Source organism: Diceros bicornis, chromosome 28 (assembly GCF_020826845.1).
Source record: "Diceros bicornis minor isolate mBicDic1 chromosome 28, mDicBic1.mat.cur, whole genome shotgun sequence".
Classification (NCBI taxonomy): Eukaryota; Metazoa; Chordata; class Mammalia; order Perissodactyla; family Rhinocerotidae; genus Diceros; species Diceros bicornis.
Window position 1 is genome coordinate 4,100,857 of NC_080767.1, and position 23,069 is coordinate 4,123,925.

The 23,069-nt window shown below is 54.8% G+C and overlaps 3 protein-coding genes across 18 annotated transcripts in view; 1 reads left to right on the forward strand and 2 right to left on the reverse strand.

Moving 5' to 3' along the window:
- On the forward strand, window positions 1-6,731 carry CA9 (carbonic anhydrase 9). Of its 5 annotated transcripts, none has more exons than XM_058523469.1 (11): window positions 196-674; window positions 1,528-1,557; window positions 1,831-2,001; window positions 2,158-2,300; window positions 2,383-2,475; window positions 3,511-3,577; window positions 4,641-4,798; window positions 4,996-5,140; window positions 5,279-5,305; window positions 6,001-6,082; window positions 6,518-6,731. In XM_058523469.1, exons 1-11 carry the CDS (start codon window positions 275-277, stop codon window positions 6,582-6,584), a joined length of 1,383 nt encoding a protein of 460 aa, XP_058379452.1. In that variant the 5' UTR covers window positions 196-274; the 3' UTR covers window positions 6,585-6,731. The 5 variants fall into 5 exon arrangements, with proteins under 5 accessions (XP_058379453.1, XP_058379452.1, XP_058379451.1 ...); XM_058523468.1 differs by having other exon boundaries at window positions 198-674; window positions 4,996-5,146; XM_058523467.1 differs by lacking the exon at window positions 6,001-6,082 and having other exon boundaries at window positions 198-674.
- A 911-nt stretch (window positions 6,732-7,642) lies between these two features.
- On the reverse strand, window positions 7,643-15,401 carry TPM2 (tropomyosin 2). Of its 8 annotated transcripts, none has more exons than XM_058523482.1 (9): window positions 15,130-15,368; window positions 14,565-14,690; window positions 11,289-11,422; window positions 11,074-11,191; window positions 10,909-10,979; window positions 10,382-10,457; window positions 10,142-10,204; window positions 9,921-9,990; window positions 7,730-7,879 (listed from the first exon to the last, which is right to left on the reverse strand). In XM_058523482.1, exons 1-9 carry the CDS (start codon window positions 15,241-15,243, stop codon window positions 7,797-7,799), a joined length of 855 nt encoding a protein of 284 aa, XP_058379465.1. In that variant the 5' UTR covers window positions 15,244-15,368; the 3' UTR covers window positions 7,730-7,796. The 8 variants fall into 8 exon arrangements, with proteins under 8 accessions (XP_058379463.1, XP_058379465.1, XP_058379464.1 ...); XM_058523481.1 differs by lacking the exon at window positions 10,382-10,457 and adding an exon at window positions 10,694-10,769 and having other exon boundaries at window positions 15,130-15,367; XM_058523484.1 differs by lacking the exon at window positions 7,730-7,879 and adding an exon at window positions 7,886-8,959 and having other exon boundaries at window positions 15,130-15,385.
- A 5,815-nt stretch (window positions 15,402-21,216) lies between these two features.
- TLN1 (talin 1) overlaps window positions 21,217-23,069 on the reverse strand; it is a 32,496-nt gene continuing 30,643 nt past the window's right edge. For all 5 annotated transcript variants that reach the window (XM_058523487.1, XM_058523488.1, XM_058523490.1 and 2 more), the window contains 6 exons: window positions 22,924-23,048; window positions 22,688-22,813; window positions 22,497-22,559; window positions 22,203-22,385; window positions 21,933-22,061; window positions 21,217-21,803 (listed from right to left, as the gene is read on the reverse strand). In XM_058523487.1, the coding sequence (XP_058379470.1) occupies window positions 21,678-21,803; window positions 21,933-22,061; window positions 22,203-22,385; window positions 22,497-22,559; window positions 22,688-22,813; window positions 22,924-23,048 (752 nt within the window). In that variant the 3' untranslated portion in view covers window positions 21,217-21,677. The remainder of the gene's footprint in view (window positions 21,804-21,932; window positions 22,062-22,202; window positions 22,386-22,496; window positions 22,560-22,687; window positions 22,814-22,923; window positions 23,049-23,069) is intronic.

Genomic DNA, 23,069 nt, shown 5'->3' on the forward strand with positions numbered 1-23,069 from the left:
GAGCTGGCTGGCGAGCAGCCTGGCGGCACCAGGGAGAGCCTGTATAGTGCCAGGTGGTGCCTTGGGTTCCAGGCTGAGCCCATGACCCCGATAACCTTCTGCCTGTGCACATACCTGCCCCCCACTCCACCCCCATCCAGGCTTTGGTATCGGAGAGGGGGCACAGGGCCAGACAGACCTGTGAGACTTTGGCTCCGTCTCTACAAAAGGGCATTCTGTGAGTCAGCCTGCTCCCCTCCAGGCTTGCTCCTCCCTAACCCAGCTCCTGTCTCTGATGCACGTACAGCCCGTACACACCATGTCCCGACACCCCGCAGTCAGCCGCATGGCTCCCCTGTGCCCCAGCCCCTGGCTCCCTCTGTTGATCCCGGCCCCTGGCCAGGACCCCGCTGTGCAACTGCTGTTGTTACTGCTGCTCCTGGTGCCTGCCCATCCCCAGAGCCTGCCCCAGATGCAGGAAACTCCCCCCATGGGAGGAGATTCATCTGGGGAAGAGGATCCACTGGGCGAGAATGACCTCCCCAGTGAGGAGGACCCACCTGGAGAGGAGGACCCACCTGGAATGAAGACTGAAACAGAAGAAGAGGACTCTCTGAAGTTAGAGGACCTACCTACTGTTGAGGCTCCCAGGGACACTAGAGGCCCCCAGAATAATGCCCACAGGGACAATAAAGGTAAGTGGTTGTCAGTCCTCCAAACCTAGGCTCTGGCAGGTTCGTGCCTTCCCTCACCAACCTCAGCCCACGCAGTGGTTCTTCAGGGAAGGAGAGGAGCCTGCACTCTGACAACAGCCTTTCCCAACCCCAGGGGCTCCCATGCCACTAGACCCTTCTCCCCTTTCAGAGCTAGAAGGGGACGGATGGGGAGACAAAAGTGGGACACAGATGGAGAGAGGTGAGCAGGGAGAGATGGGAAAGAAGAAAGCGGGAGGTTGGAGAGGAGCAAGTGATGAGGAATGTGGAGAGGGAGAACATAGGTGGTAAGAGGGAAGAGTATGAGAGAAGAGACGAGGGAAGATGAGGGGACCAGAGGAAGAGGAGGAAGGACTTGTAGAGATCACCCCATCTTCAGTCTGCAGATGAAGAAACTGAGACCTAGGAAGAAGGAAACAGCAGGTAGGGGAACATGGTATCATGAATCCCAAGCCAGGAACTTTTGGAAAGGAGTTGGAGAAAAGAAAGGGAAGAGGGATGAGTGGGGAGGAGAGGAGTAAGGGAGAAAGGAAAGATGGGGTACTGATTTGGGCGTGGGACTGAGGCCCCACCCACTTTGCAGACCGTAAGACAATGGCTGCAAACTGGTATCTCCAAGGCCAGTAGGGTCTTTGTGTGGCCCACCAGGCTGTGGTGGTATGTTTGGCTGCAATCTATTGTGCTTTACACGTGTCCCGCTTTAGGCATTTCTGTCACTTGTCTGCCCTGTAAGGCATCTGAGTTTGTGAACCCCTGCTAGTGAGAGGGGCCCACCGCGTTCTGGCCACGGGGAGAGACTGGGCTGAAGATCGGCCTTTTCATCTCATTTATGCAGGTGATGACCACAGACGCTGGCGCTACGGAGGTGAGACACCCACCCCCTGCACAGACCCAGTCTGGGCACCCAGCTCTTCTGATCTGCCCCTCAAACATCCCCGAACTCTGGTCCTGGGTGTCCCCCCACTGCACCCACGTCTGCCAGGCCCCGACACCGCCCGCTGCCTGTCTCCGTCCACATCCCGGATTTCTATTTCCCGCCCCGATGCCTCCTGACTCTGCCCCTTACTTTTTCTACCCCGCTTTCCTAAAAGTTCCCGATCTTGTCACCAGACTTCCTGCCCATACTTTCCCACCCCAGGCGACCCGCCCTGGCCCCAGGTGTCCCCAGCCTGCGCAGGCCGCTTCCAATCCCCGGTGGATATCTCCCCCGAGCTCACCGCATTTTGCCCAGCGCTGCGCCCGCTGCAACTCTTGGGCTTTGAGCTCCCGCCGATCCCAGAATTGCGCCTGCGCAACAATGGCCACACGGGTGAGGGGTTTCGGGGTGGAGCCTCGGGCGGGCGGGGGGCGGGGGGCGGAGGCTATCTGGGGGTGCGAAGGAGCGTGGCGAAGCGGGTGGTGCTCCGGAATTGGGCTGGCCCTCCGGGCGGGGCCGGCCCGGCTCACCTGCCTCTCCCGCCCGCAGTGCAGCTGACCCTGCCTCCAGGGCTGGACATGGCCCTGGGCCCCGGGCGGGAGTACCGGGCCTTGCAGCTACATCTGCACTGGGGGGCTGCGGGCCTCCCGGGCTCGGAGCACACGGTTGGCGGCCACCGTTTCCCGGCCGAGGTGAGCGCGCAGCTGTCTGCCAAGGGGGGAAGGGGGCGCGGGCCCTGGATCTTGCCCACTCCTGCACTCATGTCCTCTCCAGATCCACGTGGTTCACATCAGCACTGCATTTGCCAAAGTGGACGAGGCCCTGGGGCGCCCGGGGGGCCTGGCCGTGTTGGCCGCCTTTCTTCAGGTACCAGCCCTGGACACTCCCGCTCCCTGCTTCCCCAGGCCCCGGGCTCCGCGTATCCTGCTTCCAGAGACCCCATCCCAGCACACTCACCCTAGCACCTGGCTGTCATCCTCATTCACTCATTAGTTCGTGCGTTCAGTATCCACTGTGAGTTAGGCACTGGGCCAGAAACCGTGGGTCCTTGTCTCTCAGGAACCCACAGCCAGTCAGGGAGGCCGACAGGAGGGAGGCCGACAGGATACACATATATGAGAGTAGTCAGAGTAAAAGAGGCGGTCAGGAAGGCTTCACAGAGGAGGTGAAACTTGAAGCCTTCACTATGGGAAAACTCAGAATATAGCCCATTCAGGGAATGAGTGGCAGATGCACTAGACTGGGCATCAGGAAGAGTAATTTCTCTAATACTCCTATAACCCATAATTTCCCCTTTGTGAAATGCACTAAAGTCTAGAGAAACATTTAGTGACCTCTTTGGACCTGTAGTGATCAAGGCGACATACACAATGATTAGAGGAGGCTGATAAAATGGAGGGCTGGTGAGACACCTGCCAGGCTCACTCACTCCCTGACTGGCTTCAGCCTCACAGCACAAGGTTCAGAGAAGCGCCTGGGAAATAGCATGTCCTCGCTCCAAAAGTTAAACACAAGAATTATTATGGTGAATGCAGAGGTAACATGAATACAAAGGTTATAATGGTTTTCTGTGGGGAGACCGTGGAGTCTTGAGGGGACAGCGATGAGTGAGACTGGAAAAGAAGTAGGGCCCAGGCCATTGAGAGCCTTGTATCCTAGTAAGGTGACCTACCTTCCTCCTCCTCCTCCAATTTGCCCTTGAAAACAAGTCTGCCAAGCTTGTTAGATTAGTTTGCAGAGTAAGAGTAAATGGACTTTGAGTAATAATACATAAGATATTATGTTCCCCTGGCATTCTCAGAGCTGAGGAATGGGGCAGGGCTATGGCAACCCCCCTCACTTCAGGCCCCAGCCGTGGCCCTAGATGCATGTATTAACCTGTCCTGCACTGTCATCTCCTAGGAAGGCCCAGAAGAAAACAGCGCCTATGAGCAGTTGCTGTCACATTTGGAAGAAATCACTGAGGAAGGTCAGTTTGTTGGTCTGGCCACTAGCCTCGATACCCTTGTTCCTAAAGAATCGCCCTTGGGGAACCTTGGGTCTGAGGATGGAGATGGGCTCTCTCCCACAGGGAGGGGTTGATGAGTGAACTGGCTGACTATGGTCTTTTTTTTTTTTTTTAAGTTTTTTATTTTTTAATTTTATTTATTTTTTTCCCCCAAAGCCCCAGTAGATAGTTGTACATCATAGTTGCACATCCTTCTAGTTGCTGTATGTGGGACGTGGCCTCAGCATAGCCAGAGAAACGGCGTGTCGGTGTGCGCCCGAGATCCGAACCCGGGCCGCCAGCAGCGCAACGCGCACACTTAATCGCTAAGCCACGGGGCTGGCCCATGACTATGGTCTTGATAGTAACTATGAAGCTGAACCGAGGCAGACAGGCAAAGACACACTGCTGCCCACAGGCTTTATGGTAAAAAAACAAAAACCAAACAAAACCAAAATAAGACAAAAAACAAATAAGACCAAAAGAAATAGCGTTTGGAACTTCAGGGGTTGAATCTGGAGAGTTAAAATTTTTCTTCCTAACTATCAAATATTTTAAATTTGTGAATACTTTTGTTGGAAATCGTCTTTTCTTTCTCAGTCACTCTAGGTCATTTTAAACCTCACTTACCCTACTGGACCTTCAGTTTTGCTAAACTAGAAGGCACTGTGCTTTTTGAGTTTTTGTGTCTGTTTTTTATAGTTATAAATATTTATATTGATTTATAAGTTATTCAGCTCATTTTCCCTTTTGATTCACTCTGGGCTTAAATCTGTAGTCCAGCATATTAAAATAGTATGAAAGTAAGAGTGAAGACTCAGAGAGGGGCCCTAAGGAGCAGTTCTCTGTGAGGCCCCCAAGCCCTTTACTTTCTTCTGAGTTACGTCTTTGCTGAGTCATGGGAAGGGATACGCTTGGTGACGAAGCAGTCTCAGGGAGTTGAGTGAGCTTGGCTTCTGGGAGATGCGACTGTATCCCTGTTCATCTCTGAAGCTTTAGGGGGAGGGGCCTCCAGGTGGGACTCCAGCACAGGTCCTCTCCACAGACTCAGAGACTTGGATCCCAGGACTGGACGTGTCTGCACTGCTGCCCTCTGACCTCAGCCGCTACTTCCAATATGAGGGGTCCCTGACCACACCCCCCTGTGCCCAGGGGGTCATCTGGACTGTGTTCAACCAGACAGTGAGGCTGAGTGCTAAGCAGGTGGGGCTGGGGCATGGTAGTGACATAGGGCATGTGGGGAAAGGGGTCTGGGATGAGATCAAGATGTATAAAGAGATGAAGGGGCCGTGTGGGGGATGAGGGGGACATGGAGGGTGGAGCCCTGAGGTGTGAGTAGGCCTGTGGCCCTTTTGTTTCCTTGTCATGAGCCCACCCCTACTGTCTACTGGCCTGCCCAGCTCCACACCCTCTCTGGCTCCCTGTGGGGACCTGACGACTCTCGGCTACAGCTGAACTTCCGAGCCACACAGCCTTTGAATGGGCGAGTGATTGAGGCCTCCTTCCCTGCTGGAGTGGACAGCAGCCTTAGGACTGCTGAGCCAGGTGCAGGTTTGTCTGGTGTCCCGTAGTGCCATGTCCCCAGCCACAGGCCCTTGCCCTCCCATGAGTCCTCATTTGGGCCCGTGTCTGTCCCTGGTGTCACAGCCCCGGCTCTAACTAACGTCTCCTCTTTCTCTTCAGTCCACCTGAATTCCTGCCTCGCTGCGGGTGAGTCTATGCCTCTCCTGTGGCTCCTGATGCTGGGGGCACCCCTCGGCACCGTCCAGCCCCCTCTCCTAATCAGGGTCACGTCTGCCCCCTCCCCTTTTCTGTAGAACAGACCTCCAACCCCCATAGGATAGAGTGTCAGATCAAGGTGGGGGTTCTACCGTTGTCCCCAGGCCAAGAATTAGAAGGAAGGTCTAGAAATCTCCTAGCATGCTCCTTTGCAAAAAACCTCTTTTATTTCATTTCTAGGGAGTAAAAATGTCCTTATCTTACTCCTTCTTATGTATCCACCCCCATCCCTTTGCTAGCCTCTTCTGGATTCTTTTTTGTGTGTGTGTGAGGGAGATCAGCCGTGAGCTAACATCCATGCCAATTCTCCACTATTTGCTGAGGAAGACTGGCCCTGGGCTAACATCCATGCCCATCTTCCTCCACTTTATATGGGACGCCGCCACAGCATGGCTTGACAAGCGGTGCATCGGTGTGCGCCCGGGATCCGAACTGGGGCCGCCAGCAGCGGAGCGCGCACACTTAACCGCTATACCACGGGGCTGGCCCTAGCCTCTTCTGGATTCTGAGACACTGGGGGCAGCTGGAGAACTTGGGGGAAGGGTGGGGGGACACACGGGAGCAGGCTCTGAGGGAACCTACGGACTCCTCTCCACTCCCTGAGGCAGCCTCTCCTCTCCCTCCAGGCGACATACTGGCCCTGGTTTTTGGCCTCCTCTTTGCTGCCACCAGCATCGCCTTCCTTGTGCAAATGAGAAGGCAGCAAAGGTACTACACCCCCGTCCCTCAGGCATGGCTCCCACCTCCCCACGTGGAGTCCAGAGCAGCTTCATGCAAATTGTATGCAAGTGAGCTCCTCCTGGGCCAGTTTTCTTTCTTTCTTTTTTTTTTTTTTGTGAGGAAGATCAGCCCTGGGCTAACATCCTCCTCTTTTTGCTGAGGAAGACCAGCTCTGAGCTAACATCTATTGCCAATCCTCCTCCTTTTTTTTTTTCCCCAAAGCCCCAGTAGATAGTTGTATGTCATAGCTGCACATCCTTCTAGTTGCTGTATGTGGGATGCGGCCTCAGCATGGCCGGACAAGCAGTGTGTGGGTGCGCGCCCAGGATCCGAACCCCGGCCGCCAGTAGCGGAGCGCACGCACTTAACCGCTAAGCCATGGGGCCGTGGGCCAGTTTTCTGACTAGGCTTCCTGTTCTGTAGACTCAGAAGTGGGACCAAAGGGAGTGTTAGCTACCACCCAGCAGAGGTCACCGAGACCGTCGCCTAGAGGCCTGGAACTTGGAGAATGTGCAGAGAGAAGCAGCCAGAGGAATCTGAGGAGCAGCTGGAGACTTTGTTCTGTCCTGCCCATCACACCACTTCCTTTTTAACCTCCAAGGTTTTTTTAAAAAATAAATGTTTCTAATGAAATATGTGGAAGGCATCTTTTTTCCCCAAATCAGAAGGATGGTGTGTTCATTTCTTATTGCTGCTGTAACAAATTACCACAAACTTAATGGTAACACAAATTTATCCTCTTAGAGTTCCGGAGCTCAGAAGTCCAAAGTGCTCTTACAGGCTCAAGTCAAGCTGTTGGTGGGGCTGGTTCCTTCTGGACACTGAGGGGACGATGTTTCTTTGCCTTTTTCAGCTTCTAGAAGCCAACTGTTCCTTGGCTTGTGGCCCCTTCCTCACATCACTCCAACCTCTTGTGTCCATTGTCACATCTCCTACAACTGCCTTTGACCTTGCCTCCTCTTACAAGGACCCTGGTGGTGACAGTAGGCCCACCCAGACAACCTAGGATAGTCTCCCTGTCTCAGAATGCTCACCCTTTCCCACATCAGGTAACATTTCACAGGGTGAGGGTGTGGGCATCTTGCAGCCTGGGACGCTATTCTCCCTACACAGATGTTCTCAGGGAGGGGCAGACGTGACTGACATTGTTGGAATGGCCCTGAGTGTGTGTGTGTGTGTGTGTGTGTGTGTGTGAGATTGCGTGCAGCGGTGTGTCTGGAGGCAGGGCAGGCTGCAGCCTCGAGGCTTAACATCACACTGAGGCTTGGGGCTCTCATCCTGCTCAAGTACCACCTGTGTAGCTTTGCAGTGTTCAGATTGTGTTGTGTGGCCCAGCCGTCCACTGGAATGGGGCAGTGCTGTGACAGCAGCTCCTTTGCCCTGCAGGGAGTAGGGGCCAGTGATGCCCCGGCCCTGGTGGGCATCTCTGCTTCACATGGCCTGTTCGCAAGCCCTCCTTAACCAGCCCAGGGCCCCTCCCCTTGGCTCCCATGGCAGAGTACAGACCCAGGCCCTACTCACTCAGATGTCTTTCCAACTCCATTGCTCCCCTCAGGCATCCTCTCAGCCCTCTTCACTTTGGAAAACTACCACCACCATCACCAACACTAAAGAAAAGCTTAAAGGGCCCCTTGATCCTGGTAACATCAGTTTTATTGGGTTGGGGTGGCAACTGTAGTCTGACTGGGGGCAGGGCCAGCCCTCACAGGTTGTTGAGTTCCAGCAGGGTCTGGTCGAGGGTCTGGTGAATCTCCACGTTCTCCTCCTTGGCACTGGCCAAGGTCTCTGTGAGGGGAAGCAGCATATGAAGAGGGGAAGGGGAGATATGTGGGGAGGCATGGACGGGGGACGTGACAAATAGACACGGACTGGTTGGAGGCACAGGAAGACGCAAGCATTCAGGGCTCTGAGGACCCGTGGCTGGGGTGAATGGATGGACTGACCAGGACAGACATGGATGCCTCACTCAAGGCTTTGGGGTCATGGAGGTGGGATGGGAAGGTCTGAGTCATAAACTAGTTTACCCTCCTTTAGAAGGTGTGAGTTGGAAACAGAAGACAAAGACTGCGCCAGGAAAGGGAAGGCCAGACACACAGACTTGAGGCAGAAAACAGACCTGGAGTGAAAGCCCAATGTTGCTGGCATCCAACACTTTTCCAAGCTTCATCCCAGACCTTTCACAACCCTCTTGCCCCTCCCCTGCACCTCACCACCCCGTTTCCCCTCCAGTCATTCCTTCAGCTCCTGGAAGCCCGGCTGAGTGCTCGGAGGTCAGTGACAGGCCTGGGTCTGCAGAAGGGTGGGCCTCACCCTTCTCACGGTGACTCCTGGGGTCACACATGCCCACATGCAGCAGCAAGAGTCCAAGTGACAGACCGGGAGTGCCCATGCAGGGGGGTTTTGGTGTGTGCCACAGTGTTTTGTGGGTGAGATCACTGGGTGGTCACAAGATTTGGGGTGTCTGTAAGAGCCCAGGTCTCAGCAGGGAACCAGTGCTCTGGGGGGTGATGGAAGTGCTCTCTGGAGGGCAGGAAACCGCATGGAGACCAAGTTGAGTTTATTAAGCAGCAGAGAGAGGTAGAGGCAGGTGGGTGAGGGGGGAGTGGATGGAGAGAAGGACGAAGCAGGTGCCAGGGTGGGTGGCAGGTGTGCTGGGGCTCTCCTAGGCTGGCCCCGCCTGGCTGCGCAATGTTGGCAATTTCTGCTCCTCCTGCCCCCCCCGCCACAGAAAGAATGGAAAGGAGAGGAGAGAAGGGGCCAGGGGGCCACACTGGTGAGGGGCTCAGAGGGAGGTGATGTCATTGAGTGCGTTGTCCAGCTCCTCGCTGATGGCCTTGTACTTCATCTTCTGTGCATAGACTTCGTCTGGGGAGGTCCAGGGGAGGGGGACCAGGTGGGAGTGTGAGGAGAGGGAATGGAGGGAAAGAGGAAAGGAAGGAGAGAGGGTAATGGAAAGAGAGAAGAATTGTCAGAGAAAGGTGGACAAAGATAGAGTGACAGAGAGGCCAGAGAACAGGCTGCACAGCCGTCAGGGCTCCCTCCTCCCTCTCTGTACCCCCAGATTGGTTCTTCCCCCCAATCTCCTGTCTCCCCCAGGACGTAGGGGCACAGTGCTTTGAATAAGAAGGAGTGCTTGCTTCGGCGTGGCGGGGTGCTCGAGCCAGAAAGGTCTGAAGTCATAAAGGTGGAGATACACTTGAGGTTTGCCTGAGAAGGCTGGAGGCGAGGGAAGCGGCAGTCATGAAACTGAAAGGTTACCGCAGAATAAAGGGAGACAGTTCTAGGCACAACGGTGTTGACAACAGTGAGAAATAGCCACAGACTAGCAAATACCTGGATGTTTGTTTTCACCAAATCTAGCTTAAAATAGTATTTTCCACTAATATCATCATGAAAACCTAGTTATTAAACCAAATAGCTCTCTAATAAAGAAGTTTCTGGGATACAGCTCTATCGTGCTGCACCTGGAGACAGAACTGTCTTGGTTGGTGCTATTCAGACTGGTCTGAGGACCAGCAGCGTCGGCACTTCCAGGGAGCTCATGAGACATCTAAATTCTCCAGCCCAAAGTCAGCAATCACTTTGGAGCAAGCCCAGGAGTCTGTGTTTTAAACTCTCTGGCGTGAGACACGCCGGTGCTGCTGTGCCAGAGCCGGCACAGCCCCTTGAACGGCAAGCGCAGACACTGAAGTCTGCAGAGGCCCAGGCCGCCCCAACTGATGGGTGGCAAATATAATGGGATGGGAAGATGGGGGACAGACTAACAGTCATGGGGAGTGCAGGCCTATTCAAAAAGGTTTGAGGTACAGGGGAGTAGCCCTTTTACCTTCCAGGTCATCAATGGTTTTCTCCAACTTTGCCACAGACCTTTCGGCAAACTCTGCTCGGGTCTCAGCCTGGGAGTAAAGGCAAGACAGGGGAAATGACAAAATCTTAGGCCCTCCCAGACACTGTCACTCAAGTCCCCCTTCTTTTCCACCCCTATCCCCGACTTCCTGGCCCAGGTGGTCTCTGGCGGTGGTGGGGGGCAGGGACTGGAGTACTCACCTCCTTGAGCTTCTCCTCCAGTAGCTTGATCTCCTCTTCATATTTATCTTCCTTGGTGGAATACTTGCAGGGACAGACACACACCATCAGCAGATCGCCTCCACAGACCCTTCACTTCTCCACTGAGCCCCACAGGTTGCTCACCATCTTGTCTCCAGTGAACACCCGCCCTGCCCCGCCGGGGCCCAGCGCCTCCCTCCCCTGGAGGACCCCGGCCTCACTACCCGTGTCCCCCTCTACCTTGTCCGCCTGGGCTTCCAGGGATTTCAAGTTGTTGGTAACAATTTTCAGCTCCTCCTCTAGGTCCCCACATTTACTGCAGGGGTGTGTGGCAGGGTGGGGTGTGAGGGCACAGTGGGGAGACAGCGGAGATGGCACAGCGGGGAGGGATGGAGGAAAGAAGAGAAGAGCAAAGTTGTGAGAGTGAGAGCAGGCAGAGCTGGGAGGCCCCGGGCCCTTCCCAACCCCAGCAGCTGAGAGCAGCCTGAGATGGAGGGGAAGGTGAGCTGAGAGAAGGTGCCACTGCCCAGAAAGGTCCAGAGAGGTTGCTACCTCCTCCTCTGAGGCCATCAGGGACTTGAGGGCCTGGTCCATGGTCCGAAGTTCCTCCTCCAGCTGCCTGGCTCGGCTGGGGGCGGCGGGTAGGGGTCAGAGGACAGGACCTGTCCCTACGGCCCCGAACCTGAGAAACTGCCTCCCTACTTCGCAGAGTGCCCCACAGCCATGGCTCAGGCCAAGTTTCACTTGCCACCCCAGGGTACCCTTACCTCTCAGCCACCTCGGCTCTCTCTTCTGAGCGCTCCAGCTCTCCTTCCAGGATCACCAGCTTCCTGGCCACCTGCAGGGCACGGGGAGAGAGGAGCATATCCACAATGAATGACTCGGGTTGTGTCGGACTTGCGAGTGAGAAGGAAGCGGAGCAGAGCTATCACCTCCTCATATTTGCGGTCCGAATCCTCAGCGATGTGCTTGGCCTCCTTCAGCTGCATCTCCTGCAGCTCCATCTTCTCCTCATCCTTCATGGCTCGGTTTTCGATGACCTTCATTCCTCTGACAGGCAGGGAGAGGGTGGGTAGTGGGGTCAGGATGAGCAGAGACAGGCTCTCAGGCCCCTGCCCAGCACACTCCCTGAGGGCCCCCTGCCCACCTCTCACTCTCATCAGCTGCCTTCTCAGCCTCCTCTAGCTTCTGTAGGGCTGTAGCCAGGCGCTCCTGCGCCCGGTCCAGCTCCTCCTCTACCAGCTGAATACGGCGGTTCAGAGAGGCCACATCTGCCTCGGCCTGTGGGTCAAAGGTCAGAGGTCAGAAAAGCTTTGTCTGCCTTGGATGAGGATAAGAGAGGCTCCAGAGGATGATATTCTTGTCAGAAAGAACCTAGGCTTCCTGGTTTCCAGACTTTCAACCTATTTTTCTCCCCCTAGCCAACCATCTTCTTGCTCAGACCGTGCTCCAGCCCAAAGTATGCATTCCTTGACAGGCTCCAATCCCCTGCCACAGGTCCTCTTCTGGCACGATGCACAGTCAGTCTACCAGTGGTTATCTGCATACAGGCCCCTCTGTGCCCCTGAGAGCACTCCAAGTGCTGGGACCAGGTCTGAGGCAGCCCTGACTCCTCCACAGCAGAGCCTGGCGGGCCGGGGGGTGGGGAAGAATGAGGCCAACCAGACCTCACTGCTGCTAAAAATAGCCAGTCACAGAATCAAGGTCCGTGATGTCACTGGCTGCCAGGCAGACTCCCACTGAAGGGCTCAGGAGGCAAGCCAGGCCTATACGGGACATCCTTGGCTGTGCCATGGGGCTCCCCGCCAAGGCAGGGAGGCAACTGGGGGTGGTGCAAGGGCAGTGTGAGTGACGGATTGTCAGGCCCTGATCCTGCAACACAGAGGCAAAACCACGGAGGCTTGGGAGAAGGCCCATGGAAACGGATGATACCTTGAGAAAAAGAGGCAGAGCCAAAAGGGGCCAATAAAGGAAAAGGGGAGAAGCAACGCAGTTTGGTGTTAAGAGCATCGGCTCTGAGGCAGGCTGCTGTCTCCAAGCCACAGCTCAGCCACTCAACACTTGTGTCACTTTAGGCAACTTATTTAGTGTCTGTAAGCCTCCAAGTTGACAACAGCAGTTCCTCCTTCAGATGCTGTTCTGAGATAATGCCCTTCTTCTACTACTCGATTAATCAACAGGACCACGTGGGAGGCTTATAAAACTAAACAGGTTCTCCAGCTCCATGCTGGATTCACTGAATTGGGATCTGCATGGCAGGGCTTGGAAATCTTTTAGTTCTTTTTTTAAAGCTCTCAAGCAATTCTGATAAGCCAAGTTTGGGAAATAGTAAAACAACATGCAGAAAGCAGTTGAGCACCTTGCCAGCAGAGTCCACACTTCATAAATGTTAGGCTGTCCCTGACTCTCCCTCAAAGACGACGATGTAGAGACCCTGCGATTTAAGACTGGAAAGCAGAGAGGAGCAGCAGGGGAAAGAGAGAGAGAGGGAGAGGGGGCAGCAGCACTGGGGGCAGCAGGGGTAGAAACCAGGTCCTAAGTTGGACGGCAGGGCAGGGGAAAGAGCACCCTACATAGAAAGTAGTTGTAGGGAGCCGGCCCCGTGGCGTAGTGTTAAGTGCATGTGCTCCGCTGCTGGCGGCCCGGGTTCGGATCCTGGGGGCGCACCAAGGCACCACTTGTCAAGCCATGCTGTGGCGGCGTCCCAGATAAAGCAGAGGAAGATCGGCCAGATGTTAGCCCAGGGCCAGTCTTCCTCAGCAAAAAGAGGAGGATTGGCGACAGATGTTAGCTCAGGGCTAATCTTCCTCACAAAAAAAAAAAAAGAAAGAAAGTAGTTGTAGCTTATCCTCCAGGTGCTGAATGCCACCTGGACAAGTGACAAGAGCCCATCATGGGCACAGGGCCAGATGACTCAGTGTGGAAGGATTCTGGGGGCAGCACTGCGGGTTAGGAAGAATGACTCCGGGGGACATTGGGGGTCTACTCTAGAGAGAAATGAAACTCGATAAAAGGAAAACTCTCTTCATGGTAGTGAGGTGACAAATGACTGGAGAATATGGGAAGTCCTGGGGTCCTCATCACAGGACTGACATTTATCACTGGCTGCTTCTCAAGCTCTTCCCAGTTATGGATGCTGCTCTCTGACCACTACTGTCCCCACTGGACAAGTGGGAAGCAAGAGAGAAGGGAGAAACTGAGGCACTGTGTAAGTCAAGTGCTGTGTTCAAGGTCACACAGTAAGTTTGGGCAGTGTTTCCCATCTGCCCCTGGCACTGCAGCCCTGCTTCCCCAGCTCTTTCCCTGGCTCCGCTCCTCCCCTCCAGCCCCAACCCAGCTCCTTGGGTTTCCAGTCTGCCTCCAGCTGTACTGGGTCTTGGTTATTTATAGAGTGTCAGATGCCCAGGGTTGTCTTCGCTAGCAGCTGCAGGTCAGTTCCCTCCTGAGTGCCAGGGCTGGTGGAGAACCAACACCAAAGGCTGGAGGTCAGAGAGACCAATCTTGGTGGTGGGGAGTTGGGGAACACAGAGAATGGTCAACACAAACAGTAACGTCATCTTTGATCTCGGATGTTCAGATCATACTTGTGCTAATCCCCTCATCCATCCAACCGGAGGTTCATCTTAAACTTAAAACAATCCTGGGTGGAAGGCAAACGGGGAAACTGAGGCAGAGAATAGTGAAAGTACCATGTCCAAAGTCATATGGCCACTCTCCGGTGTCAAGATGGGGGTTAGGCATGGCAGGAGGTGGAGAAGTCTGGTTAGGGGATGTGGGGTGGGCAGAGGAATCTCAGAGTGAGCAGGACCTGCCAAGGTGGCTGCCTTGGCATTTGTGGCCCTGTTCCTCTGCCCTGTGGCCTGGTATGGTCTCAAGGCTGACAGCTTAACGAGGGTAAATGAGGGTCCAGAAGAACCTGAGTTGGGGCCCTAGTGCACAGCAGGGCCGCTGAAGCCAGAGGTCAAGGCCAGGGAATTTCTAATGGCCCCCCAGTGGTGTAACTCAAGGCGGGGCCCATCTCTGGATTCCTCTCCCTCCTCCTGCCCAACAGCACCTACACCCACACCCCACACCCCGAAAATGTAGCTGCAGTCTCCTCTCCATTTTCCGCTGGAGGATGAACTGAGGTGGATGATACATTCCTGTTCCACCCACCCCCATGATGACTCATAGCTTGGTCACTGTACATTCTAAGAGCTGGCACCAAACGGAATTATAAGGCTCCGACCTCGGGGGACGTGGGAGGTGGTTCCGATTTACCCACTGTCTCGACGATTTGTGCAAGCTTGCCCGAGCCCGGTTCCTGAGAGGGAACCCTTTCTGTCCCGGTGCTGGGGATATCTGGGTCCCCTCTCCTTCATCCCCATGTCCAGGACTCCTCCCATGTGCTCTCTCTTCCACCGTCCCCCAGGTCCACACTCACATCAGTGGCCTTCTTCTCAGCCTGCTCCAGTTTCTCCTGGGCGTCCTTCACTGACTCAGAATACTTCTCCACCTCATCCTCCGTCCCCTTCAGCTTCTTCTGGAGGGCCTGCTGCTCCTCCTCCAGCTGGGAGAGAGAGGCCTCCGTCAGCCAGGCCCAGGCCCAGGCCCAGGCCCAGGCCGGGGCAGAAGGCAGGAGTGTGTGAGGGGCACTAAGAAACATTTAGAGGCTATCAGAGAGGAAGAGGGATAGCAGAGGGGGCAGTGCAGCCAGGGGTGTTGGAGGCACCTGGTGAGGGTAGAGAGAAAGCTTCTAGTCCCAAGGGGCAGGGCCCATCATTGCTATGCAAGGGCAGGAGTGGAAATTGCGGGTCTGGGGGTCACCAGGCTACTCTGGGTGAGATGAACTGTGGCTCTGGCTAGCACTGTGGGGGGTATGTGAAGGCCCAGCCCCAACACTGGATGGGCAGGAGCCTTGGAGAGCAGGCCGAGGCTAGGGGGCACGGGGCAGGGCCTACTCGCCCTCGTTGAGGGAGAGGGGGTTGCACTGGGTCCTGGGCCCCCACCTGCTTGCAGCGGTCCTCAGCCTGCTTCTTGTCGGCCTCAGCCTGCTCTGCCCGGTCGATGGCATTCTCCTTGTCCAGCTTTAGCATCTGCATCTTCTTCTTGATGGCATCCATGGCTGCGGTGGGGGACGGGCCGGCCGGCGGGCGGTGCGCACGGGGCGAACTGGGCTGGCTACGCGGACTGGACGCACTGGTAGCGGGCGAGGAGGACCAAGCGGGACTGGGATGTCCCAGCCGCGCGGGCGCCTAAAAGGCGGGGAGGGACCGGGCGGAGCCGGGGGCCGGGACCCTCCCCCACCGCGGCCCAAACCTTGTAGGGGCAGAAGCACGGCCCGGCCGAGGGGCGCGGCCACCCCCAGCGCCCACCCCCTCGGGACCGCCCCCCGTGTCCCCCGCCCCCCACCAGCCGTCGGAAGGGAAAGGGGCCGGGACAGTCCGCTAAAAACCCCAGCGCTGCGGCGGGGAGGGGATCCTCGGACGGGGGGCTCCGCGCTTGCTCTGAGTGACAGCCCGGCCCCATGGCAGCTGCGGCTGGGGCCCCTGGGGCTATTTCGGGGCGTGAGCTCACGGCAGCTGCCCGCGCGCAGGGACCGCCGTGCCCCCCCTCAACTGCAGCAGCCGCTGCCCTTAATTTAGAAGTTTCCTGTAAATCCCCACGGATTAAATGTCTCTTGGGAGGCGAGGCTCCTTCGCTGTTTGAGTGCCTCAGTTTACCCTGAGTCCCAGACTCTGGGTTTGCGTTGCCGACGTGATAGTGATAGGGCAGAGTCTCACCAGGGTCTTGGGGAAACTGAGGCAGGAGGGGAGCCCAGAGCCCCGGTCGCAGTGCGGAGCGAGGCCCGGCTTGCTACCCCCAAGGGCGGGCCTGACCTTTCTTCCCCTCCCTTCCCCTTCCACCCCCAGCCCCTGGAGCCAGGGCCCCTCCTCTGCGGTGGCCAGGCCACGGAACCCAGCTCCGCGCCCGCCGCCCCGCCCCACGTGCCCACATAGTTTCCACGCGGCTACGGCCGGCAGCGCCCCGCGCGCCCCGCCCCCACCCCGGGTCGCGTCCCTCCCCGCCCCGCCCGGCTCCCTCCACTACCCACCCCCGCCCGCTGTCTCCCCTCCCGCGTGCCCCGCGCCCGCCCTTTTCCCCTTCTCCCGGCGGACTCTCCTCTCTTCCCTTGCGGGCCAACTTTACGCTGAAATCTCTTTTCTGCCCTTTTTTGGGATGTTTCCCCGTGGGGAGGCGGGGCCGGGCGGGGGCGGGGAAGGCAGGGGCGAGGGGAAGAGTTTCTGAGCAGCAGCGGCGGGCGCCGGGGTGCGATGCCCCCTCCCCCCGAGGCCGCCAGAAGCGGCTCCCGAGGGGGTCCTGGAGTCAGGACGTCTGAGGCGCTGGCGCGAAACTGTTTTCGTTTTCCCTGGTGTGGGGTGAGGGGAGAGGAAGTGGAGAGCCGCCTCGGAGGGGGGGCCGAGGTGGAGGAAGCGGTTCGCCCGGCTCCCCAGGGGCAGAGGGGTGGGAGGCCTGGATTTGCTAGCGGGGGTGGGAACCGTGCGAACCCGTGGGCCCCGGGCAGGGCAGGGCAGGGGCGCGGAGATGTATTTAGATCTGCTTCGCTGCGTGCTGCCACGCATGGAACAAACCTGACCTCGCGGTGTTCGCTCCGACCTGTTTTCCCCAAACTCATGAAAGACGCCCCCATCCCCCGGTAACCAGTGCTAGACACCTGGGGTTATCAAGCGCTCCCCTTTTCCTCACTGCCCACAACCACTGACTCCTGTAGATTCTACGCCCTAAAAATGAGCTTCCTCCTCCACTGCGATTGCCTTGGCAGCTCATTATATTATCTCCTGCCTGGGTCTGTTGTGGCCTTACTCCTGGTTCCCCAACGCATTCATTCATTCAGCTATTCCTCAGACATTGTTACCAAAGACCTTTTTAAAAGTTGATGTGAATAGAATCCTAAAATCTTCCAAAACTCCTCCCTACTCCCTCCCTCCTTTGAAGATAAAAATCCACATTTCTTAATATGGTATATAAGGCCCTTTGTTTTGGCCCCTGCCTACTTCTCTAGCCTTGGCTCCTTTCATTCCCAACCTCACCCCCAACGCACGTGCTTGTACTTCATGCTGCATTCCTACTGAGCGACCTGCGTGCGCGGGAACTAGCCATACTTGTCCTAAAGCTTCCGCCTTTTATGCATTCTGTTTCCTCTCCCTAAAATGCTCTTCCCTTGGCTGAATCCTGGTTGCCTTAAAGATTCAGATCAAGCGTCAGCCCTTTTGGGAAGCCTTCCTTGGTCACTTCCCCTCCCCCCTCCACCTAGGAGGTGCCGGTTCTTGGTGCAGGCTGCTGCTATTCTCATCATCATCACTGTTACAGCTGTTCTTGCACCTGTGTCTCCTCCATTGGTCTGCGAATCCTCCAGAGCAGGTACTCCCTTTTTCAGTTCTGAATCCCCCATGCCAGCATAGCATCAGCCACAGTTGGCACCTGATAAACATTTGCCAGGTGAATTTTTTATGCACCAGGTTCTGGGTACCCAAAGATACTAATACTATGTGGATCTAGAGGAACTCATGGTCTAGTGCGGCAGTTCTCAAACTTTTTGGCCTTAGAACCCCTTACACTCTTAAAAACCAGTGGGGTTTGAAGATCCAAAAAGCTTTTGTTGAATCAGATTAATCTACCAATACTTAGCATATTAAAATGGAAACAGAAAATTTTAAAATATTTATTAATTCATTAAAAATAACAGAAATAAGGGCCCACGCAGTAGCATAGTGGTTAAGTTCAGCACGCTCCACTTTGCTGTCCCAGGTTCCTGGGTTCAGATCCCGGGCACAGACCTATACCGTTCGTCAAGCCTTGCTGTGGTGGCAACCCACAAAACAAAATAGAGGAAGATTAGCACAGATGTTAGTTCAGGGGCAATCTTCCTCAAGCAAAAAGGGGAAGATTGGCGACAGATGTTAGCTCAGGGTCAGTCTTCAACAACAACAAAAAGAAATAAACCCTTTACACATTAACCATATTAACATAAATGTTTTTAATGAAAAACAGCTATATTCACCTCCCCAAATTAGTGAGAAGATGGCAGTTATTTTACATTTTTGCAGACCTCTTAGTATCAGGCAGTAGAAGACAGCTGGATTCTCAAAATCTAGTTGTGCTTTCTATATGTTGCTGTATGTTGGCTTGTTTGAAGTACTGTACAGTCCTCCCTCGGTATCCGCAGAGGACTGGTTCCAGGACCCCCGCGGATACCAAGATCCACAGATGCTCAAATCCCTTAGTTGGTTCTGGCCCTCCATATCTTTGGGTTCCACATCCACTGATACAGAAGGCCGATTGTATATGAGGAAAATCTACTCTCACACAGACATGTAGTTGGAAAAGAGAGTAGTATATTTATAGCCTTTTCAGCTAATTGTGGATATTCTTTGATACTACTCCAACACTTGACAAATGGTAGCGTCTTAAGGGTTAGTTGTAATGTGGAAACTGAAAGCATATCAATAACCTTTTTGTACTACGTTACCTTAAAATTCGTTGGTCTGTACTGCACTTTGGTTGGATCTTTTACCCAGAGATGATTTTGTAACATAATGCACTGGTCGTTTGGAAAATATTGATTCACTGAGCTAGGCAGATGTTCCAAATGTTGATGTATTTCATTATACATTCTAAAAAAAAAGTCACATTCCTTAATACCATGATTGGTTTCCACAGAAAAGTCTAAGTTTTAAGTTTTGGGAAGCTGTGAAGCTCATGGTGGCAGACACAAGTTTTCCAAAGTTCTAATTTTCACTTAAAAGATTGAATTGTAACAATTGGCACAAATACTGTTGGATTTTTCCCTGGAGTGACAGACTCACTTGGCTCCTTTTTGAGAACGGTCTGCCAGATACCCAAGTCTGATAACCATGGTTTGTCTGTCAGTCATTCTTTTAAGTAAGTGGTGTTCCATCAAAAAAGCAGCTAGTTCAGCTCACAACTCAAAGAACTGTCCAAGCGCTTTCCTCAAGACTCCAGCATACTGTGGTGTGCAGCCCAAGTGCTCACGCATACTTCCCAGTTCATCACCCAGAATATTGAAAAGAATTGTTACTCAAGGATTAAGATTTAATAAAATTAATAATTTTTTACTGCTTCACCAAGGACATTTTTTTTTTTTTTTGCAGGGAGGGATTCGCCCTGAGCTAATATCTGTTGCCAATCTTGCTCTTTTTTTTCCCTCCCAGAGCCCCCCAGTGCATGGTTGTATACCCTAGTTGTAAGTCCTTCTAGTTCTTCTATGTGAGCTGCCGCCACAGCATGGCAACTGACAGATGAGTGGTGTGTTTCCACAACAGGGAAACGAACCTGGGCTGCCGGAGCGGTGAGAGTGCCAAACTTTAACCACTAGGCCATCAGGGCTGGCTCACCAAGGACATTCTTAAGTGAAGCTAGCATTTATTTCTTAAATTGCTAGTGCATGGCAGTGAATACAATGACTGTTAGTACACTTTGGGCCACAGCCTTGATTTGTGCTAAGGCAGTTTTACTCACCAATGTGTTTGCACTGTCAGAGTAAATGTTGACACTGTGAGAAAGGAAAATAACGTCTTAGCATTATGATGAAAATAATCTTGATCTTATGGACCCCAGAAAGGGTCTTGGGAACTCCTAGGGGCCTAAGGACCACATTTGAAGAACTGCTGGTCTTATGGGTATTCGAGCCTCTCCCCAGAAGGCTCCCCGAGGCATCACTAGTGAGAGGTATGTGATTGGTCACAGTTCCTGAGGACATGGCAAGGAAGTGGTGGCAGGAATAAGCAGCTGTCCCGGGCTCATAGCTGGAGTTCAAACAGTTCAGACCACCACTAGTTGGGGAGGTCGTACAAGGAATTCGATCTCCAAGGTCCTCAACTCACGATGCTAGGACACTGAATCCAGGATTAGAGGCCATTGTGGTGCGTGCTGCAGTGGACCAGTCCTCTGCATCACAGAGCTGATAATACATCTCTATTTTCCAGTGCTTAGCACGGGCTTGGCTTAGCAAATATTGAATGAATTAATCACAGGTGACAGGAGTGATGGTGGGAAGTTGGCACCTTCCCTAATGGGCTGCCCTGGGGAGGACAAAGTAATTCTGTCTTTAAACAGAATTTAAGGGGGTGGAAGTAGAAGATGTCATGGCTTCAAGGAGGTGAAAGGTGCCTGAGTAGCAGCAGGTGGGTGGTGTTTGTGTTCTACTTGGAGGGAGAAGCAAGGAAGTAACACACCGGGTAACCATCTTGGTTAAAGAATCATGCATGGAAATAGTGGCAGACCTAAGAGGCTTGTCAGATAGCCCATGCAGTGTGGGCAGGGGGGTGAATGCGGAAGGAAGTGGAGGCACACAGCACCCACCTCCCTGACCGCCTCTCTCCACTGAACCTCCAGACTAGCAGGGCAGCTGGAACAGGCCTACTAGCACTGGCCTGGCCACTGCAGGAGCTCTGCCCGCTAACTACACCATCTCACACCTGGGTCAAGCTTTTCCAGTTCCTTTTCTTCTAGTGCTGTTCTAGGCAGGAGTAGCAAGGCCTGGGAGGGCCTACAGGTGCCCCACCTCGGTCAACAGTGGAACTGAGCCGAGGCAGCCTCAGGGTGGATTTTTTGCTTGTTAACTGCCTCAACCAAGTGTGTGGTCACCGTCCTCTCAGGCTCAGACACTCATATCTTACAGGTTTATTATTTTTAGTAAAGGTGCTTTTGAAAATTTGAATTTGGCCAAGGACTGGATTTGTTCACATACTCTAAGCAGTTATGAACAGAGTGTCCCCAGTAGCCACAAAAAGCAGTTGGCAGCTGCTGTCCCAGCAACAGAAGGACACTTGGTGAGGTGCAGGTGCTGGCCAGTCAGAGAGGGGACACGAGGAGCACGACTTCTCAGGGGCGGTTTCCAACTAGGATGACTTGAGGGATCCAGGTGTGTGGAGGAGGAACAGGCCCCAGGGGGCAGATTGCCAGTCTGCCCCCACTCCATTTCTGAGGCAGATCAAGCTGGTGACAGAACTTGATCCCATTCTCTCCCCCACTGCCCTGGGGGAATCTCATCTCCCCAGGAAGCCAGGCAGAGCTGCAGGCAGAATCACCTTTATTGGACCATTGACCTGTTTGGGGCTTACAACCCCATGGCCCCCACAGGCAGCTGGGGGTGGGGGGTAGACAGTATCAAAAAAGGATGAGTAGAGCTGAGGCTGTGGGGACTAGCTGGAAGCTGCTGGCAGGGTGGAGCGGGCTGGAGCCCTGGCAGGTTCAGACTGAGGCACAGCAGCGTTAATAATACTTTTGGAGCGTTAATACTCTGGGGAGGGGCAGGCACTTGGGGGCCCTAGGGCATGAAGGCACTTGGAGTCCAGGGAGGGGCCAGGGGATGTGCAGCGGGACTGGGCAGGGCCAGGCCCGGGGTTCCAGGCCCGGGGTTCGGCAGGCACTTGGGGAGTGCTGGGGTGGGCGGGTTGTGCCCGACAGCCCAGAAGGTTTTGGTCGTGACAGGCAGTCTCTGGGCTGGGTCTGCGTTAAACAGAAGCCAGCTGCCCTAGTGCTCATCTCGAAGCTCTGAAGGCAGAAACTTGTACTGTTGCTGCCGGATCTGGGCCAGCTTCTTCCGTGCCTCTTCCAGCTCTCGTTCCTTCCGAAGCATCTCTTCCTGTGCGGCAATGATCTGAGGGACGGAGATTGGGGACTCAGTTCAGTGAGTATGTGCATTAGGGTACAGGATAGTTGGAACCAGCACAGGCAATATGACTGCCCTGCTGACAGCGTCCCTCGGAGTGCCTGGGGCAAAACTCACCTGGGCAATGCCCCCGACCATCTTTTCCTTCACCACCACTGTCTCGTTCTCCTGGTCTTCAAAGGCTGCAGCCTTCTGTGCCGCCTTCACCAGGTTGTCTGAAGCTCGCTTCACTGCATTGCCAGCAGCCTGGGCAGAGAGCAGGCTGAGAATTGAGGTCGGGTCCCAGCTGAGACAGTCCCTCAACTCCCTCACAGAAAGCATGTCTTGGGGGTGACAGTTGAAAGCAGCACAGCCCAAGGCACAAGGGGATGGGTCAGGGTTCCTCACCTGAAGCCGCTTCATTGCCTCAGAGTCCTGGTCAGCCTTGACCTTACAGGCCACAAGGAGCTGGGCTGTGGAGGCAGCTACCTGCTTGGCTGATGAGATGAGCTTCTCCTGGCTGGCGTGGCCCTGTACAGCTGCATTGGCTGCCTCACACAGATTGTTGGTGGCTGCAGCCACCATCCGGGCCTAAAGTGGGGAGATGAGATTAGAACATGCCTCTGGCCCTGGTTCATCCCCCTCTCCAGCCTTCACAAGTCTCTCAAGCCCAGAGGGACCTAGTGGGTGTTGTACACTCACAGCAGAAATGAGGCCCTGGGACCACTGCCCATCATCCAGTGCATTGGCTGGAATGGCGCCCACCTGTGGAGGAAGGAGGAGAGCCTGCTCAGACCTGTGCTCTCATAGGTGCGGAAAAGCCTCCCTGCTACGATGCGGGAGTGGATGGCAAAGCTCCGCTGCCCCATTCTTCTGGGCCTCCAAGTGCTTACCTTCCCCTGGGCCACCAGCTCCCTCTGGGCAGCTGATGCAGCCTTTACCAGGGCACTGGTGGCTGCTGCAATGGACTTGGCAGCTTCCAGTATCTGCTCCTCAAAGTTCAAGGACTCATCCGCCTCCTGCAGTGGAGAGACAAAGGTTGCAGAGAGAGATGCACAGTAAGAGGGGGCTGAAGGTGGGGACACGTGGCCATTATGAGGGTTGGGAAGAGGGAGGGAGCAGGACTGACCTTGGGTTTGGCCCGGGGCTTCAGCTGCTCCAGCTTTTTGGCTGCAGCCTCAATGGCAGCTGCAGCTCCCAAGAGCTCATTCTCAGCAATGACTGTGGGGTCCTCTGGGTCCACCCATTCTGTTCCTGGTGGGACAAAGGGGGAAA

Excerpts from the sequence above, each read along its gene's own strand:
- CA9 (XM_058523465.1), top strand. The coding sequence starts at position 275 with ATGCACGTACAGCCCGTACACACCATGTCCCGACACCCCGCAGTCAGC. Across the intron at positions 2,002-2,157 it reads GCGCAACAATGGCCACACGG|TGCAGCTGACCCTGCCTCCA; the intron begins GTGAGGGGTTTC and ends TCCCGCCCGCAG. Across the intron at positions 5,306-6,517 it reads GAATTCCTGCCTCGCTGCGG|ACTCAGAAGTGGGACCAAAG; the intron begins GTGAGTCTATGC and ends CCTGTTCTGTAG.
- TPM2 (XM_058523479.1), bottom strand. The coding sequence starts at position 15,243 with ATGGATGCCATCAAGAAGAAGATGCAGATGCTAAAGCTGGACAAGGAG. Across the intron at positions 10,205-10,381 it reads TGGAAGCCCAGGCGGACAAG|TATTCCACCAAGGAAGATAA; the intron begins GTAGAGGGGGAC and ends TGTCCCTGCAAG. Across the intron at positions 9,311-9,920 it reads AACCATTGATGACCTGGAAG|CCTTCTCAGGCAAACCTCAA; the intron begins GTAAAAGGGCTA and ends CCTCGCCTCCAG.